This window comes from Eumetopias jubatus, unplaced genomic scaffold, assembly GCF_037043125.1.
Source record: "Eumetopias jubatus isolate StellerSeaLion01/CBP00866 unplaced genomic scaffold, mEumJub1_p1.0 scaffold_5, whole genome shotgun sequence".
NCBI lineage: Eukaryota > Metazoa > Chordata > Mammalia > Carnivora > Otariidae > Eumetopias > Eumetopias jubatus.
The window spans coordinates 28,131,659-28,150,681 of record NW_028274811.1 but is presented as its reverse complement, the minus strand read 5'-3'; the positions used below and the strand labels follow the sequence as shown (position 1 = coordinate 28,150,681).

At 56.1% G+C, this 19,023-nt stretch overlaps 1 protein-coding gene across 9 annotated transcripts in view; it reads right to left on the bottom strand.

The window, feature by feature from the left end:
* JADE2 (jade family PHD finger 2) overlaps positions 1-19,023 on the bottom strand; it is a 51,965-nt gene that overhangs the window by 7,504 nt on the left and 25,438 nt on the right. For all 9 annotated transcript variants that reach the window (XM_028103744.2, XM_028103749.2, XM_028103747.2 and 6 more), the window contains 6 exons: positions 16,144-16,304; positions 15,240-15,451; positions 13,916-14,083; positions 12,209-12,325; positions 10,575-11,039; positions 1,232-1,349 (listed from right to left, as the gene is read on the bottom strand). In XM_028103744.2, the coding sequence (XP_027959545.1) occupies positions 1,232-1,349; positions 10,575-11,039; positions 12,209-12,325; positions 13,916-14,083; positions 15,240-15,451; positions 16,144-16,304 (1,241 nt within the window). The remainder of the gene's footprint in view (positions 1-1,231; positions 1,350-10,574; positions 11,040-12,208; positions 12,326-13,915; positions 14,084-15,239; positions 15,452-16,143; positions 16,305-19,023) is intronic.

Genomic DNA, 19,023 nt, shown 5'->3' with positions numbered 1-19,023 from the left:
CGGACGTGCGGCCACAGTGAGGTCCCAGGGAGCCCGATGTGTTTCCAGAATCACCACTGCTGCAAAGCCATCTCTGATACTCTGTCCCTGCACTGGTGCTGACCACAGCCCCTTGGGCACCCTCTCCTTCATCGTTCCAGATGGTGAGCTCCACAAGGACAGGAACTCTATCCATTCAGTCCATGGCAGTGTGCCCCGTGGTGCCCGGCACAGAGCCTGGCATGCTGTCTACACTGTTAATGCTTGCTGCAAAAACCAACAAATAAGAGGGAGCCTGGAACGCTCGGGTGGCCAGGAAGCTGCCAGTCATGGGGAGGCATGGTAAGCTCTGACCTCTGCGTGGACACGACCCGGCCTGAACCAACACCTGTATTGGGTAGGGCTGGTTTCTTAGGACAGAGTAGGTCGTGATCCCAGCCGCTCAGTCCTTCGTTCTGGGGGTGGCCCAGCAGCTCCAGTTCCTCTCCACTCCAGCCCCAGCCTGACCTGGAGGCTGAACTGGCTGTGGCAGCTCCTGGCTCAAAATCTCTCTCCATCCAGCTACGTGTCACCCAACACAAGAGCGCCATTTTTTGAGTGAAGCAGTGCCCTCCTTAACATGCACCCACTCTGGGAAGGGCCTGGTGTTGGGCAGTATCCACACAAGCAACAGACAAGAGCCATGTTGAAGCTTCTTTGCCCTTGATATCCAGATCTGTTAAGTGCATGTGACATCAAGAGTTTAAGAAAACAGAGAAAAAAGCTGCTGGTACAGCATCTAAATTCTCAGTTGAGGTCAGAGGGAAAGAACACACAGGTCCTCTTCCCTCTCTGGGGCAGCTGCCTGGTTCAGGATCCACATGGAGGCACATGGGTTCTGGGAAGCTCACCAGCTTCCGGCCCTTCCCGCCCCAACACCAGCCTAGAGCCACTGTTCCCATACCATCCACTCCTGAACCACGATGGCCCTGCAACTACGTAGGTGTTCCCAGTGGACCAGAAAGCTCCCTCAGGACAGGCCCGATGCCCACATTCCTATCCCTGGCTCCTTGTCAGCCAACACACAACTAGGGCCCCGGGAATCCCATCTTGGTCTACTAGTGGGTTACGAAGGGTCCGTGTACCGGCCAGTGGCCCCTGGCTCCGTGCACATGCCCTCACCAGGCCCTAAACACACCCCCTCCTTGGGCCCCGGCCCCTTGACAGCATGCACACTGAGCGGGGGCTGGTGATGCACAGGGAAGGTGCCTACCTCGACACAGGTCCTGTTCAATCAGTTTCATCTGCAGGTGGAATATCTGCTCCTGCAGTTTGCAGATGGCGTGCTTCGTTCTCTCGCGCCTTGTCACCATGTAGCACAGATTTCTAACCTGAGGAGACGAAGGAGAGGTATTCCACTTTATTCATGGGCGGTCACCCCCTGACCTCCCAGCTCCGGGGGGCCACCACTGCCTAACCTGCCAAGGACATCTGGGAATCAATTCCCAAGCCCCACCCAAGTGAGTCCTCAGCCCAGAGCCACAGTTCTCCGGTCCAAAACACAGGCCAAGCACAGCCTTGATCCTGCAGCCCCCACTGAACCAGAGTGGGCAGGGAGAGCGTCTGGTGAGCTCAGGCTGGTGACTCCACCCGCCTCCTCTTGGCCTTCACTGCCGGGCCCAGTCTGCCATGCTGCCCCTCCAGGCCCTAACAGTGTGGCTGCCCTCCCCTACATACACAGTGCCCCCAGGTCACTGGGGCCTGGCAAGGTCACCAAGTCCATCCCTCTGCCTCCTGTCCAAGGTCTCTTTTTCAAAGACATTCCTCAGCCATAAGCACCATGGCAAACCCAACTCCTGTCCTGAGACACAAATGGCCATGGGACACAGAACAGGGAGGCCTCCAACAAAACAGCTTCTGACCCAGCCGGGTCCTGCTAGGGCCGAGCCCTGTCCACTTGCTGCACTAGGACCCGAGCCAAGCCCACACCTACTCTGGCCAAGGCCCCTAGTCCACATGGCTATGTCCCTATAGGAGACAGAAGTCCGCAGGGGGAAGGGCAGGGGCCTCCCTGACTCCTTTCGGTCAGCTAGGAAGAGTGTCTAGTGCCTGGGAGACAGCTTGCTTAGCTCATGGGGACACAGACCCACTCTGTCGCTCTTCCAGAAGCACCTGAAACCCGGGCCACGTTCTCCCTGTCCCCCTTGCACCTTTCCCCAGCCATCCCTTCACCGCTGCTCTCAGGATGCAGCACACTTCTGGGGCCAAGACCAGGCCTCCCCCCTCAAGACATTTCCTTGTTCTGGCATCGTCTTCAGCTCAGGCTGGAGCCTCAAAGCAGGGACAGCTGGCCAGAAGCTGTGAGCTGGAAATCTGGGTCCCACCAGGCTAGTCCCTGTCTGCAGCTGGGTTCTGCCTTCAAAGCCGAGTTCAGGCTTCATGTCCTTAAGCTGCCTAGGGGAGACCAATGGGTTCCAAAGCCCCTGCCTATTGTCATGACCTCCCTTTTTCCTGACCTGGGGGGTAGCTGTGATCACACCTCTCTGCAGACATGGGCATCCTCCCCTTCCTTCCTGAGCCTAGTAGTCAAAGGGATCTCAGAATGCCAGGCTCTGCAGGAACTCTAAGCACACACCACACTCCCGTGTGCACCAGCCTAGACCATGGACACAGGCCATCCGAGGCCCACACCTCCCTAAGGGGCAGCTGCCTGGCCCAGCCTAAGAGCCCTTGCTTCCTCTCAAATCCTGGACTTCCTCAGGACCTCCTCGCAACCACACATCCCTGAACACCAGCTGTGGCTCTGGGAACTCATGTGGTGTTGGGCCCTGGGTTCAGTGGCATGCGGTGCCATCGGGGAGATCCCTTTCTTCTGAGGGCTTCTTGCGTAGCAGGGCAGAGGGATGCAGGACCAGGCAGCCCTGACCCACACTTGGGGTGGTGAGAAGGCTTCCTGCACAGAGGGGCAGCCAGGCCGAGTGGGAGAGGCAGAGCGAGGCCTTGTGGCTTGTGTGCCAGGCTTGGCCTGACTGAGCCAGGCCGAGGCGATCTGGGGAGGGATTTTGCTGGGGGAGGGGCAGGATGGGGTGTAAGTGCTGAGACCCTGGAGTCACCCTTCAGGACCGAGCTCCTCCTCACTCGCCTCCAGAGCCAGTCCCTCAGCATGCCCCATCAGTCCCTGCTGAACGTACATCGTTCCTACCAGCTCCCTCCACTTCTAGTCACATCGGCTCCACCCAGACAGGCAGGCATCCTGACCCCTCTGCTATCTCAGACAGTCTTCTTGAAATGTAAATCCCCCTGCCCTTAACACCTCTGCTGCTTTCCCTACTGGGATGAACAGTGCCCCCCACCAAATTGCACGTCCACATGGAACCTCAGATATAATCAGTTAAGATGAGGTCATACCAGATATGAATGAGCCCAAATCCAATGACTGGTATCCCTATAAAAGGCCACGTGAAGACATATAGGAAGAATGCCACATGACAACAGAGGCAGAGATGGCATCAGGGGTCTACAAGTCAAGAAATGTTAAGCATTGCTGCGAATCAGAAGCCAGAAGAGAGGCCTGGAACAGACACTCCCTCAGAGCCTTCAGACAGAATCAACCTTGCCAACACCTTGATCCTGGATTTGTAGCCTCTAGCACTGTAAGAAAACACTTTTCTGTTGTTTAAGACTTGGAGTTTATAATGCTTTGTTACAGAAGGTCTAGGAAACGAACACAGCTTCCTTCCTATGACACTTAAAAAAAAAAAAAAAGATCAGAGCCAAGTCCAAAGCCTTGCCCAATCTGACCTCCCACTGGCACCTCACAGCCCGTGTCTCACAGCCCTCCAGGCTCCGGCTACTCTGCCCTCCAGTCCTGTCCTGTGTCCAACCTATGTCTGCCTTGGGGCCTTGGTATATATTTAAAGCTCTTCCCAAGGCTGGACCTTGTCCTTTAGGTCTTGGCTCAAGTGTCACCTCCCAAAGGCCTTCCCTGTCCACTGCATCTAAGCGGCCCGACGTTATTCTCCCTGCACCCTAGTCCGCTTCCCTCCTGGCAGTCACGTGGCCTCGTGTACACAGGGATGGCTGGGATGAAGAGAGGTAGACAGATTCAGGGATACCCTGGAGGCCTCAAAGCAAACCAGTCAACACGGTCCAGCCTGAAAAACAGATCAGTCGAGGTCTGGCTTTTAAAAAAATTTCCCAAACATGTCATTCTCAGACTTAACTCTTAACACTAACCTCGAAAGATGACCTGAGGCTCAGGGTTGCAAATGTCCCTCTCGAAGAAACCAATACTTAATCACTTCCTATTAAAATACAGACTTTTTTTGGTCTTTTATCTGAAACTTTACAAAAAGGCAAACCCAAATGAATTACTGGCATCAAGATCCCTTGGGTAGCTGGTTAAAACCACGGATTCCCAGGGCGCCTGGGTGGCTCAGTCGGTTAAGCATCTACCTTCAGCTCAGGTCGTGATCCCGGGGTCCTGCAATTGAGCCCCATGTCAGGCTCCCTGCTCAGCTGGGAGCCTGCTTCTCCCTCTCTCTCTCTCTCTCTCTCTCTCTCTCTCTCTGCCTGCCGCTCTCCCTGCTTGTGCTGTCTCTCTCTCTCTGTCAAGTGGATAAATAAAATCTTTAAAAACAAACAAAACCCCACAGACTCCCAGCGGCGAGCCGTGGATCCCAAGGGCCCCAGCTTGATCTCAGCTCAGGTGTTGGTCTCAGGGTCGTGAGTTCAAGCCCCGCGTCAGGCTCCGTGCTGGGTGTGGAGCCTACTTTAAAACCAACCAACAAAAGACCTACACAGATTCCCAGGCTTGGGAGAACAGCAAAGTCTCTGGGGGTTGGGTCCTCAAATATACATTTAATCTGAGAATTACTGCTCTCGGCCAGGGGTCTCCAAAGTGAGTTGCATAGGCTACTGAGTTAGTTCATCGCAGTATAGGAAAAAGACATTACGATATCTACCGGTGCGTGTATGTAGTTTTATCTTAAGATTTTATTTTTAAGTGACCTCCACCCCCAACGTGGGGCTCGAACTCACAACCCCGAGATCAAGAGTCACATGCTCTACCGACTGAGCCAGCCAGGCACCCCTCTACTGGCTTATTTTTTGATCCTGTTAGAAATTCTGATTGTCTGTTTCATAATATGCAGTGACAGATATGAACGCGAGATGAAAAATACAATATACTGCAGGTAAATGCTCAATTTTTCTCCTGATAAGGTACACTACACAATGGGTGGTATCGGAGGCTCTTGCTATGGAAGACAGGAATGCTTCTTCCTTTGAGAATCCCAACAATGCCAACATACTGTGGTTGGTACACTGGTCAGGATGTCACCCCATGCTCCCCCCGTCACCCTGGAATCATCAACTAATTCTCTAATTTCTCTCAAGACTGTTGGTTCAAAAAAAAAAAGACTGTTGGTTCCATAGTCACGTGTTTCTAAATGTTGTAGCATTCCTCTTCTGTGACGGCTTTTGGGGACCGAATATTGATACCACCGTAGAAACTCATCCAGCCTATCAGGTTTCTTATGCTGTCGTTATTGTTTTTTTCTGATTATAAACATAAAAAGTTCTCTTAAAAAAAATCGGAGGGCGGGGCACCTGGGTGGCTCAGCTGGTTAAGCATCTGCCTTCAGCTCAGGTCATGATCCCAGGGTCCTGGGATCGAGCCCCATGTGAGGCTCCCTGCTCAGCGGGGAGTCTGTTCTCCCTCTGCCCTTGCCCCCACTACCTGTTCTCTCTCTTAAATAAATAAATAAATAAAAATCTTTAAAAAAAAAATTGGGAGTGAAAAAAAATGAATCAAGTAGCAAAGTCCCCCCAAACTGGGGATTGGTCACAAAAGCAGACTTTCTGTTTTGATGACGTTGTTCTGGTATCAGTAAGTTTTACAGCGTGAATCTGAATGGGGGTGAGGAGAGCAGAGGGGCAGGTTGGGCTCCCAGCTAGTTATCTTGAGCTAGACTGGACTAGTGTTGAGGCTTCTGTGCAGACTAGGGAGGTTGTGAGGGGAGCAGGCTTGGACCTGGGTGTGCTGGGCATGAGATACTGGAGCTCAGAAGGGAGATGTGGGCTGGACCAGCCTCCTGATGGGGAGCAGAGCCGTGGAGCAGAGTACTGAGAGGTCAGCCCAAGTGTGCTGAACTGATGACCCTGGGGCCAAGGAGTACTCACAGAGGGAGCGGGAGAACTGGGGTACTAAGGGAGGATGTGGTCAGTGTCCACAAGAAACATATTTTAAGACCAAAGGTATGTTTGGGGCACCTGGGTGGCTCAGTTGGTTAAGCGACTGCCTTCGGCTCAGGTCATGATCCTGGAGTCCCGGGATCGAGTCCCACATTGGGCTTCCTGCTCAGCAGGGAGTCTGCTTCTCCCTCTGACCCTCTTCCCTCTCGTGCTCTCTATCTCTCATTCTCTCTCTCTCTGAAGTAAATAAATAAAATCTTTAAAAAAAAAAAAAAAGACCAAAGGTATGTTTGACAGTGGCCACCATGGCTGAGAAAGCTAGAGGATGAAGATGGAGAAGTGGCCACTAGACGTAGGGAGATGGAAGCTGTTGGTGGCCCTGGTGGACGGTTCTGGAATATGGTGGTGGCAGGAGCCTTGCCAGAGTAGGAAGCAAGGAAGAGCAAGCAGCGAGGGAGGACAGGAAAGGAGATAGGGATGGGGGTGGTAGAGGGTCCCAGGACTAGAGGAACATGGGGAGGGAGGATATGTTTTCAGAGATGAGAGAAGGAGACACAGACTCGAATCCTGGAGACTGAGCGGGCCTGAAGGGAAGGATGACTTCCACGCTCATGCAGGGTGCGTGCTGGCGGGAGGGGGACGGGGAGAAAGGGCAGAGAGCCGATACAGAGGGCTCTAGGGCCCCGAAGTTGGAGGGGTCTGGTCTGAGGCACAGGAAGTGAGGTTGAGGGCTGAGAAGGGGGAGCCCTGAGTGAGCTGACGCAGGGGTGCAGACAGGCAGTGGGCTGGGGTGCCCCGAACATCCCAGAACAAGGCTGGCTGACAAGAACCTTGGTGGGGCTTACCTGCTGCTCAGCACAATGGGATTGCTACCGGGTGAGGCTCTACTAGGTACATGGCCTTCACACAAGGGCAAGGGCTCAGGCAGCAAGCCACACGCGGTGGGGCTGAAGAAAACGGGACAGTGAAGGGTGGGGAGCAGGGGGAACGGAGCAGGGAGACAGGAGGCTGTGAGCAAGCAGGGGGATTTGAGGGTGCAGGGTTACTGACGAGGCAGCAGGGTGAGGTGGTGACCAGGTTTCAGTGGGGTGAGGACACGGATGGGTTGGCAATGTCCTAGAGATGGGAGATAGAGGGGTGGACGGGCTGCAGTTCTAGAGGCCAAGGCAGGCTTTGGTGGGAGGCCAACGGGAACGCAATCCAGGCACTGAGGACAGAGGAAATGGGGTATGACCCACTTGACAAGGAAGCGGGTGGGTGGCGAGTGTGGGGGAGGGCAGGCTCTTCTCCATGGGAGAGAATCAGAAATGTGGCCTCGGGGTGATCCCACAGATCTATGCTCAGGGAGGGGTGTGTATGTCTGAGAGCTGCTCCCACCCTCCCCAGCCAGGTCATGCTCTTGAGTAAACTCCGGGTAACCAGATCCAGAGGAACCACAGGCATCGAGCCCCGCGCAGCCCAAGCCTCCAGCACGGTTGCTAGGGGACACCAGCTCGGCGTTGGCAGGCTGCTCATCAGCGCTGCAATTTTTGTGTCAGCTGTGAATAACTCTGGGAGCCGGCGGTGGCCGTGCCTTCCTGAGCAGCCCGCTGGGGCCAAGGCCTGCGGCTGAAATTTTAGGAAAACACATCTTCCAGGCTGACCATGAAATGGGACTTGAGGCTAGTGGCGGCAGCCTGGCCCTGGCTTCTGCTTCTCTCAGCAAAACCCCTGCCTGGCCCCGGAGGACACGGCAGTGAGGGAGGGTGCCCTGTGATTCCTCCCCAGGGCCTTGCCCTGGGCCTGCGCGCTCAGTCCTCCATGGAGCCCCTCTCCAAGCGGTCCACTCAGAGTTGTTAAGAGCCAAGCAGCAACAGTAACCATGACGAAGGGCAGAGGTTGCTGTACTCCCACCTTCGCGGCGACGCCAAGGTCAGTTGGCTCCTTATTCCCATTTTACAGAAAGGAAACTGAAACTCAGAAGGCACAGAGCTGGGAAATGCTGGAACTGGATGCAAACCCAGGCTGCCCAAGGCTTCTGTCTCAACCCCGACCCTGCCTCCCGGATGGATTTGGCCCAAGCTGGCCGGATGCCCAGGCAGAGGCTGGGTCCTTTCGGCCATTGGCACTGGGCCACGGCCGGGCCACCAACAGCCATGGGTCTTTGCAGAAAGCCTCCCCTGTGGCAGACCTCTCAGCCCTGCTCCCTCCTGCAAGCCACCAACTCAGGGCTGTGAAAGGCCCTGAGGCGAGACCCAGAGGGCGTCAGGCTGGCTTCTCCTCTCCTCTGCCTGCCAGGGCCACGCACTCACTGCACTCCCTCGCCTTGCTCTCGGCTCATGCCCGCCAGTCCAGCTCGGGGGCTGCTGGAGGACGAGTGGGCTGGTTCACACCTGACTTTGGAGGGCTCTGTCCCCTTCCCAGAGGCATCTGCATGGCAGCTCTGGCTGCCTGGGAACCTGCTTGCATCCTAGCTTTTGCCCTTGGCTCCCTGCTACAGCTGTACCAGCTGACAGTGAGGTCGAGAGGCTGGGGAGACTGACGAAGGGATGCTTTTGCTCAGAGAGTGTACAGAACAGGAGGTTAAGCCAACAACTCTCCTTATGACAAACCCTGCCCCCCCCACCCCCATTCAGGTCCAAATTCAAGTCAAACCCTAGAAAACACACATTTCCCTAGGACTCCCTGTCATTCATCTTCCCGAGCCCTAGTTTTCTCATCTGCTCATTAAGGCCAGGAGGAACTACTTTGTCTCTTTTTGCAGGATGATGATTAAATAAGTCACCCCACCCCCTGGCCTCCCTACACTGCCTAGCTGGAGCCAGACCAGCACAGACCCTAGGGAGGTCAGACCTGAGGGATCATTTGGGAAAGGAGCAGGAGTAAAAGCAGGGTGTTTGCGCTGGAGATCTGGAGGGTGCAGACTCAGGGTGGCCTGAGGACAACTGTGGAGGCAGCTCTGGTGTCTGAAAGTACTCCATGTTCTCACGTACCTGATGCCACTGCCACGAGACAGGACGCTGGGCTGCCCAGGAAGTGATGGCTACAATGTAGATGGGCCTTGCCCTCTGGCCTGGCTGGAGCCAGGGACATCTGCCGTCCCCACTCTCCACCTCCCCCTTCTGACCTACTGGCAGGCCAGCTGCCAGGCTGTAAGCTCCCTCCCAGGCTGGTGGGGTCATTTCCCCTTGACCGGGGCTCAGAGTAGAGGAGTTCGGGCAAGCTGGGTCCAGATTCAGTGCCTCCACCTTTTGTTCCTCCCAACACAGCACAACACCTGCCAAGCTCTTCTACCCATTTTACAGACTTGCCAACAGAGATGGACCTAAGCCAAGCAGCTGCCTCAGGTCACACAAAGCCCCCTGAACGTGTCCACGCAGGGTTGCCTCCTAACAAGGCCTGGGGTAAGGGCAGGCAAGGGTGTCTGTGCCATGCACAGAGGACACTATGACGTGATCCCATGTGCTCTGGAACCCTGGGACTGAATGCCCCGAAGAGGAGAGGCCAGAACAGCACCTGCGGTTCAGAGACCATCCCGTTTCATCCTTGGGTTGCCTCCAACTTTCGCTAGAGGTAACACAGTGGGAAAGAAGAATCAAGTTCGAGGGCATACCCCACAGAAGGTGGAACCACCTCACCTCTTTTCTGGACGAGTAGGAGGGACTGGAAGCTTTGGGGGGGCCTCCATGGTCCAGGAAAGCAACTCTCATTATCCCTCAACCATCACAGCTCACCCCAAGGCCATGGCATCTCCTCATCTGACTCAGCTCCCAGAACTACCCTCTTGCACCAAGCCAAGATGGCTTGGTCTCCTAGCACACAGCTGGGGGGTTTGGGTCACCCATCCACTGTAGGCCCCGTGATTCCTTCCCCAGGGTGAGTGTCTGGAAGTTGCAGCCACAGAGGAACAGTCCCTGCTTAAAACATTCCGCAGTCTCCACACACATCACGGCCCACCCACTGACCTTTCTCCTTCTACTCCACACAGGCCACTGTGACTCCGGCCCGCCTGTATTGCCTCCACGCCCCTTAACACCGGTCTTCCCTGCCCTGGCCCAGCACACGCTTGTTGGGTTGATTCAACTTGCTGTGATTCCCAGTTCCTCCTCGGCCTCTGACTCCAAGCAGAAGCTCATGTGCTGGGAACAGGCATGGCCCACGGAGGCCACAAATGGGGAGAGAGGCCAGTAGACACTGGAAGCCTGGGTCGTGCCCCAGCTCTGATGCCCTCCAGCCTCAGGACCCTGGCAGGGGCCCCCCACTCTTCAGGCCCACAAAAGAGTAGGGACAAGAGGCGCTCGGAGACCCCAGGGCTAGATGCTTCCCTGTTCTGCACAGTATCAGATACCGCCACCCTGTCAGAGACCGGGAGGCCCTCAGCCCCCGGGCCAGAGCGCACGCGAGGCGGAGAGGCGCCCGGAGGCGGTGGCGGGGGCACTCACCCTCTCCAAGTCCTGCCGCAAGTGTGTGAAGAGCTTGAGGCGGCGGTACAGGACATCCTGCTCCTGCTGGGCTAGGTTGTCCACCTCGTCGGTCTTGGGGGTCAGCAGTGGCTGGTTGGCATTGGCTTTCCTCTTCAGCTTCCAGTACTGGTAGATGAAGTCAACCAGCGCCTCGGCCAGCTCCAGCCGCTCGGCCACCTCGGCCGGCTCCACCAGCTCGTAAAAGTCCTCCTCCAGCTGCTGCAGCCGCTGCTTGCGCACAGTCACCTTCTCCAGGTCCTCGCCGGCAGGGGTCGGCTCTGCGGGGTCGGAAGTGGGCTCCCCCCGAGGGCCCCCGTCACTGTGCTCCTGGCAGAACGACTTGAACTTGACCTCGTCGTTGTCTGCTAAGATAGTCCGCATTTCCAGGCCATGGTCAAAGGCGCACGTGACGTGGAACGCTGTGACGCAGGAAGGCATGGAACACTGGAGGGAAAGGAGGGAAGGGTCAGGCATGAGGGGAGTCCTGCTAGGAGGGAAGAGGTTCCACCGAGAATCGAGGCTGCTGGTGAGACCCGACCCACAATGGTACGGACTGGCAACATCCTGTGGGTATGGAGGGAGCTCTGGGTAAGTGGGAAGGGGGAACTGTGGGGGAGCCTGAAAGGAAATGGGGCTCAGCACCATATACATCCTGGGGAAAACGAGCAGTCAGGAGATTTTGACAACCCTTGGGGATAAGCTGCATTACTGTGTGGGCAAAATGACTCTGCAACAACAGGCATCAAAAGAGGCTGGTGATGGGTCACTGCCTCCCTTCTGCAACGTGATCTAAGATGGGGAGTTGTGCGCCACCTCTATCCTCTAGGAAGAGGGGCTGGAAGGGGACCCCCTTCCTTCTCTTGCCCAGGCAGCTGGGGCCGACTCAGGGCTGGCTCCTCTCTCCCAGCCTTGGATGATGACTGTGGGCAGCTGATAAATGTTTCAGCAATACCCCACCCAACTATTAATCAACATTTAGACTGCACTCACAAGTCATTTTGAAAGTCTTGAGGAAGACAAAGAATGACCCCCCACTTCCCAACCCAAAGACCAGTAGCATCACATCATCGGGGAACCTGCTGATAAAGCAAATTCTCAGCCCATTCCAGATCTACTGAGTCAGGACCTCTGGGGATAGGCCCAGCAATCTGTTTTAACAAGCCCTCCAGGTGCTACTGCCGCACACCAGAATCTGGGAACCACTGCTGTGGACAGACTGCTAGAGCCCTGCCCGGTATGGGCTCAGCTGGAGTAGAAGTGTTTCCTGCCCCTCCCACATGTTATGTCTGATGTCAGAAGTGAGGTCCATGTGTTTATTAACCCCAAAGATAGTCGCTCTTGGGGAAAGCCAGGGCATGGTGGCACGGTGAGCCTTTGCTCCCAGGGCATATACCCTGTGCCTGGAGGGGCTGGGGATGGAAGAATGTCCCTCGGTGGGGGTCCTGAGTCTGGCTACGGTACCAGGCCTCCACGGTGCCTCTGTCTGCAGCACCATGGGGACAGGGGGAGTGGGGTGGCAGCTGCCTGTTTTCCACAGCATCCCAGATGCACCCCTCTCTGTGGCTGAGCCTGGCATGAGTCCCCGGGCAGCCGCAAGGTGAAGGGCCTTGTACCTGGATGCAGGTGCCTGTGCACTCCTTGCAGAGGTTGCAGGACAGAGCCCAGCGGCTGGCTGGGATATGCGAGATCTTGGTGATGGGCTCCATCTTCTCTGGACACCCAATGCTGACCTGGGCAGGAGACAGGGAGCAGCTGCGTCAGACCTCTCCTCCCCCGCTCGCTTCTAGGGATCCCCCAAATGGGAGCTGTCTGCCGAAACCAGGTAGGGGGCACACAGGGCCATGGGAGAGGCCCTGCATCCCAAGACCTTCCTGACTCTCCCAAGCTGACAGGAAGTGAGTGCGTTGGTGTTCGCTCACCTGTGACTAGTTTTGTTTGTGACTGTGTAACAGAGTGTGCATCAGGCCATGTAACTGTGTGTGTGTGTGTCCGCATGCCGTGGTGGTGTGGGCCTTGAGGCAGCGAGGCCTCAGTGTGTGTGTGGGTTAGGTGTGTATGCATGCAGACGCACACACAGATGAGTACATGCAGCATCCCCATGTCTTCTATACCTCACGCCTTCGTTACTAGAACCTTTGGAGTTCTTATTAGAACATGAGTTTATTTAGTTTATGTTTCTGGGCAGCAAGTAAAGGCCCCAAGGCAGCATCTCTTCTCCTCCAGGGCCTGCCTGGCCAGTGGGGATGTGCCTTTGTTCAGCCCTGCCCGTCCCTCCTACGGGGACGAGCCAACAACCATACTTAAGTCTCCTGGGCACACAGCCCACCCCTCAGCCCGAGGATACATCTGCCTCCCCACTGCCCATGCCTGAAAATGGAAGAAGGGCTCCTGTTCAGAGGTCCTAAGCCAAAGGGCCCCCATGGTGGGGCAGGGTCCTTACTGGTTCTGTCTCTGAGGTGCCCAGTCCAGGGAACACCCAGAGGTAGTCCCAGCTTTCAAGAGGCTGCTCTGGGAGCAAGAAACCACTGTCAACGCAACCATGATGACCACAGAAGCCTACAATGGCGGGGGGGGTTCCCTGCAAGAACCTTCAGACTGGAAGCCCATGAAAGGGAGGGGCCCCTGCTGACAGGGCCACCTGGCTTGCTTGCAGGCACAGGCGGCATCGGAGGGGGGCCACGTTCCCAGTTGGGGCACACAGCGGGCCTGGGGCAGAAACTCTGGTGAACGACAGCATTTCCTATTTCAAATAGAACACGATGACCTTCCAGGAGCCCAGCGCCCTGGTGACTTAACTCACAGGGGGTGGGCCTAGCATGTTACCCATGGGCCCCCTCCACGTAGACTCAGACCCAGGCCAACCCCTCCATCCCAGCCACAGCCATGGTAGCAGACCCACCACCCACTTCTAATTAGCTCTCTGCCTGAACGCCTGATTTCCTTTTCAGTCAATGGCTTATTTTTGTTTTAAGCAAGGAGCCTGACGTTGGTTGGAACCACTGCCTGGATTTGGAAGGACCCACAGCATGCTTCCCTCTCTGCTCTGCTGCCTGACTTCTGCTCAGCTCTCAGACTTAACCACCTGGATCCCCCAGGAGCGCAGAATCCCACCTACCCATGGAAACCACCACCTGAGTTCTAGCCAAGACCACAGGCACAGCTCTTTGCGCGTCGCTGCCCCAGTTCTTCTCAGGTGCCACGCGTGAGATATCCCTTTTTATGGGGGTCTGTCACCTTCTTCCCCAGTGCTCTACTCCCTGAGTTCTGGGCTCCATGGAGACCCACTTCCCCAGGGCCGCCCCCTGCCTCAATCTGCCCACCTCAGGAATCCACAGAGCGCAGCTGACGTGCACCCACTTGGTCCCGCTTCTGGTGGGCTTCAAGGCTCCTCCTCGTTTGGGGCAGAGCAGGCACTTTGGCTGGACACCCAGGGCACACGTCCGGCACAGCCAGCTGCCCGTGGGCACCTTGAGGATCCCGTAGCATGCCTGGGGAGAGAGCAGGGCAGTCACCATCGACATCCAGTCAGGAGTCAGCTGCACACAGCCCCGGCCCCAGCCCGAGCGAGGAGCTACAGATCCCCACTGCGAGCAGGCTCTGGCAAGGAGGCCTCCACAGGGATTCTAAGGCAAAGACTCCAGTCCTCTGCCGAAGGGCTCAGCTCTGCCCTCTGTTGGGAGGGAAGTCACTTTGGCCAGAGGTTCCTAATAAGTGCTGGACTTCAGAAGTGTCCATGAACTCCCAGAAGTTGGACACAAATTTGGGTTTGTATGCTGCTTGAGGACAAGGGCCTGAGCGTTTCTTTTTTCACAGGGATTTGTGAAGGAGGCTCCTCCTAGTCATGCCTAAGGCTTATGGACCTACGAGCTACTGGGTATAAGGGATATGAATGAATGAGGGGTCCATGGTCTCTGAGCTCCCCGGAAGCTATTCCAGCAGCAGTGGCTAAGAAGTTGTGTGTGTGCTCAAAGTCAGGGCTAGAGTGGGTCCACTGGGTTCCAGTGAAGTCCTCTGCAAACAACGCCCAGTGATGCCCAAAACCTGGGAGGTTTGGGGCCCAAGATCAAGAGAAGGGGGCATGCCAGGCAATATGCCTGGTAGATAAGATCATTAGTGGTAAATACTTACAGTCTGTACTATACTGTGCTAAGCAAAGAACTCCTAGGAAGTAAGTGAAACCTCCCAACAACTTATTTTTATTTAGAGCTGAGGAAATAGAGGCCCAGAGAGCTTAAGAAATTACCCAGTTTCTTATTGAGTAATTCTTATTCAAACTGTGCCCTGCCGCAGTTTGAAATCAGGCAGCCTGGCTCCAGGCTTTGCTCTCCATCCCGGCATGGTGTGGCCTCTTTCTAAGTTCAGGTCGGAGAGGAGGGGCAGGGGAGCAGGGTGTTCAGCGGGGAGCCTCAGAGGGAAGCCCCCAGGACAAGGATGGAAAGACCACCCAAGGGATATTTACTCAAGTCTGGCGGACAGCGCTGAGCCCTGGGGCACTCGCTCCATTCCCTTCCTCCTCCCTTGCCCTGCTTCTCAGGGGCCTGTGGCCGCACGGCTGGGGCCTTCCTATAGCCGGGATGACCAGCAGCCAGCAGCAGCCTGGCAGGGCAGCAGGTGAGGGTGGGGTGGGGCTGCGGGGCCGCCCACCTGGTGCACGCAGACGTTGCATTTGTCACAGAAGACCATCTCATTGCCATCTTCACCCTCGGGAGAGCGACACACATCACAGACGACGTCCTCATCATACTCGATGCCCAAGCCCTCCTGAGTCTCGATGGCCCGTACCATATTCTGGTGGCACAGGGTCTCTAGCTCCTCCAGCACACGCTCCAGTGTCAGCTCGTCTAGCTCGGGCCTCTCTGCGAGGACAGCAGGGGAGAGTGTTAGGAGCCTGGCTTGTCAGGACAGGTGTATGGCGGGGGCGGTCTCCACTCACGCACCGTGTGACCTGGGAAAATGCACCCACGGTCATGGGCCTCAGCGCCATCATCTGGAAACAGGATGGGCTGGACCGTTCAATCTCAGAGACCCCTGGGGGCTGGTCCCGGGGCTCTGACTTTAGATGGCCTGCTTATGACCACACACGTGTGTACATGCAGATAACATGATAGGATCTCTGGGATGCAGCTGTATGCACGGGGAATTCACTGCCTGAGCTGCGTGTATGGGGTGTGGGGGACCTTCCTAGGACATGTTGATGGGCTCCAGCCAGGAGGACCCTGCTAACTGACCCCGCACCCCATTTGTCATCCTAACTTCACTTATGTGTTCACCTATTCTTCGTGTAATACTCAGGCTTACTAACAATATCCTCAAGAACTCTGCAAATGACAGGTTATTGTTGCCCCGACCTGATAGCTACAGAACATGAGGCACAGAGACATCAAAGAAGTTCTCTGATCAGTAGTGCAGTAGGGACTTTGTCTCATACCCATGCGGTGCCAAAGCCTCGTCGCGGCCACTGCCCTTCTGAGGGTGAGGATGCTGGCATTTGGAAGAAAACCCTGCCTGGCCTGCCCCCATCCCACTCTCAGCCTGGCAGGTCACCTACCCATCTCCTTGAGCTCCGAGTTGATGAGCTCCAGCCAGTAGGCATCAATCTCGTCCAGGTCATAGCGGCTGCCCCCAGGCCAATCGGGCTGGGAGCCCTCACCAAGTTCAGAGCTGCTAGGGGACACCTGGGTAGGGGGGCCTTCCAGCGGTGGGAGGATCCTAGGAAATCAAGAGAGAGTATCATGAGGGGAGGGACCCTCAGCCTGCCACCTTCACTGGGTCTGGGGGCCACCAGTGAGCTGGCCAGCTCAGCTGAGGAGCTGGTGGGCAAGTGAGATGTGAGACTTTGAGGTCACCTCCTTACACTACCTCGTCCTGCCTGCCCACCCTGCAGAGACTCAAAGGACTATGGGAGAGGAGACCAAAGGGCAGAATGTGGGTTGGGGGTGGGTGCTGACCCATTATCCTACACATCCCATAAACATCCATCCTGCCCAGAGGACACCTCTACTGGTCCTCCCATGAGGGCATCTGGGCTTAGCTAATGCTCCAGGATCCAGATCTGCCCTGCCCGGGGCTGTATCAGAGGCAGTCCACGTGCTCTCCTGGGCAATGCTCAGTTGAGATAGAGTCAGCAAGACTTCAGGTCCTTCAGCATTCCCCTCAAGGTCAGGGGGACGCCAGGGATTGTCCCTACGTGCCCGCAAGGTGGGGAATTAGAAGGGGTCTTACCTGGGGACAGTGTTGCAGCCCAGGGTGGCCCTTTCCACATTCTCTGTGGTCTCCCTCCCCAGAGGACATCGTGTCTCCTACACATCTCATCATTCCCTCCAGATACGATGTAACCTGAGCAGTCAGGTCTCTCACTGTGGTGCCCCCACCCTCAGTGTAAGATGGAGGCCTCCTACCCTGGATATAAGGATGTACATGCCTACTACAGCCCTAGGATCATACTCCAGCTCAGCCCTCCCTTGGGCCACGGCTCTCCCTGGGGCAGCTCGGAAGGGTCCTGGCTGCAAAATGTGGACTCAAAGTCCTGATCCACTATTTTCTTTTTAAGTAAACTCTACCCCCAACGTGGGGCTCAAACTCGTGACCCCAAGATCAAGAGTCACATACTCTACCGACTGAGCCAGCCAGGCGCCTGCCCCCCTGACCTACCTCTCAGTGTGCGATCTGAACAAGCTGCTGTAACTTCTCTGTGCCCTGGGACCTCATTCAAAAAAATAAGCTAGCAATAATAGTACTTACCTTCTATGGCAGGTAAGGGTTAAATGGACGAATACGCGTAAACTCTGACAACAGTGCCTGCCACACAGTAAGCACTGTAGGTGTCTGAGTGCGTATTTTAAGTCCTCTGGATCTCACTCTACTCCTTCTGAAATGGAATAGGAGGGCTTTTTGCCTTGGGAGGGCAGTTTCCCCTCTTGGCTCAGCTGTGTGCTGCCCTTGAGTTCCCGATGCCAGCTTTTCCCACCCCCCACCGGTTGCCATGGTTATTGCTGCGGAGCCTGGCTTCCATCTGGCCAGCCCTGCCAGGCCTGAGAGGCCCCTCACTTGCCCGAGAGGCCTCCTGGGGTCAAAGGCAGGGCTGCCGGGGGTTGTGACTCAGCGCAGACTGGGGAGGGGAAGGCAGGGTGGCCCAAAGACATGGCTGAGCTATGGGAGGACTCCGGGCTCCAGGGTGGGCCCCGCGTGTCAGCCAGAGGGGCAGGAAGGATGGAGGAGACAGGGAGGCAAAAATGGCCTCCAGACCAGGAGGGGAGGGTCGGAGGGAGGTTGAGGGGCGCAAGGAGTGAGGGAAAGTGCTTGGTGCCACGTGGGAGGCCCAGATCAAGGAAGACCTCAGGTAAGGACAAATGGTGTGACTCCCTCCTGTAAAATAGGTCATTCCAAATGGATGCAGTACTCTTAGTCCTACAAAATCCCCTGAGGGTCTTATTGGAATTAACACATTCTTTTAAAAACATAGATTAATTTTGTCTTGACTCTGCTTTGTTTGTGCCCCCAGCGTAGGCTCAGTCAGGTTTTGGATATAAGCTTTGTCCTACCACCTACCGGCCTCACTGCCTACACCTGTATGGTCAGTCAGCTGCCCCCTGGCCAGACCTCTTGGGGCCAAGATCACGTTCCTTTCTTTCTCAGAGACTCTAGGGTTCAGGGGCTTACACCAGAAAAGGTATTCCCTGTGCTTCCTGGGGCCCTCATCTTCATCTGTGACACCGCTTCTGGCCCTGGCTCTGGCAGAAGCTATCCTACCAGGCGTGCGCTGACCTGACCCTAGGCCAAGGACTCCGTCTCAACTGTAGCCAGCAGGACAGAGGTCAGCTGGAGGAAGTGGATGGCTCGGCTGGCACCTGGGGGAGGGTCTCTACTCCAAAAGATGACACCTACACCAGAGGTTGGTTTTGCCTTGGGTTGAGTCTTTTGGCCACACAGAGAGGGAGCAGCATAGACCATCACTCAATTCACAATCAGGGGGTGAGACAGGTTCTCATTACCCAGATAAATTTCAGACCATGAGGTGGGCAGACCTGCCCACGGGCCAGGAAAGACTGGAGGAAAAGGGGGAGGCGGAGGGGGCCGGGGTGGCAGCGGGGGGAGGGCGTCAGAGCCAGCATGCCGGTGTGATCGGGGCACGGGCTCTCTCTGGGCCTCACAGGGGCAACCTGGGCTTGTTCTCGTGGCTTGTGACTTCCTGGCCCAGCCCCCTAGGCCCTGGCGGTCATGCAGGGAATTCCCCAGCTTCCTCATCTATCATATCAGGACAGTAAGATGTACTTTTAGAGCTGGTATGCTAATTAAATGAGAAGATGAACGTAACAGGCTCAGCCTAGCAAATTCTCAGGAGAGCTGCTGTAACAATTCTGACTGGGCTGGCTGGTGCACTGGCTTGCAGTGGGAGGTGCCCAGAGAGATGGAGGGACTGGGCTGGAGG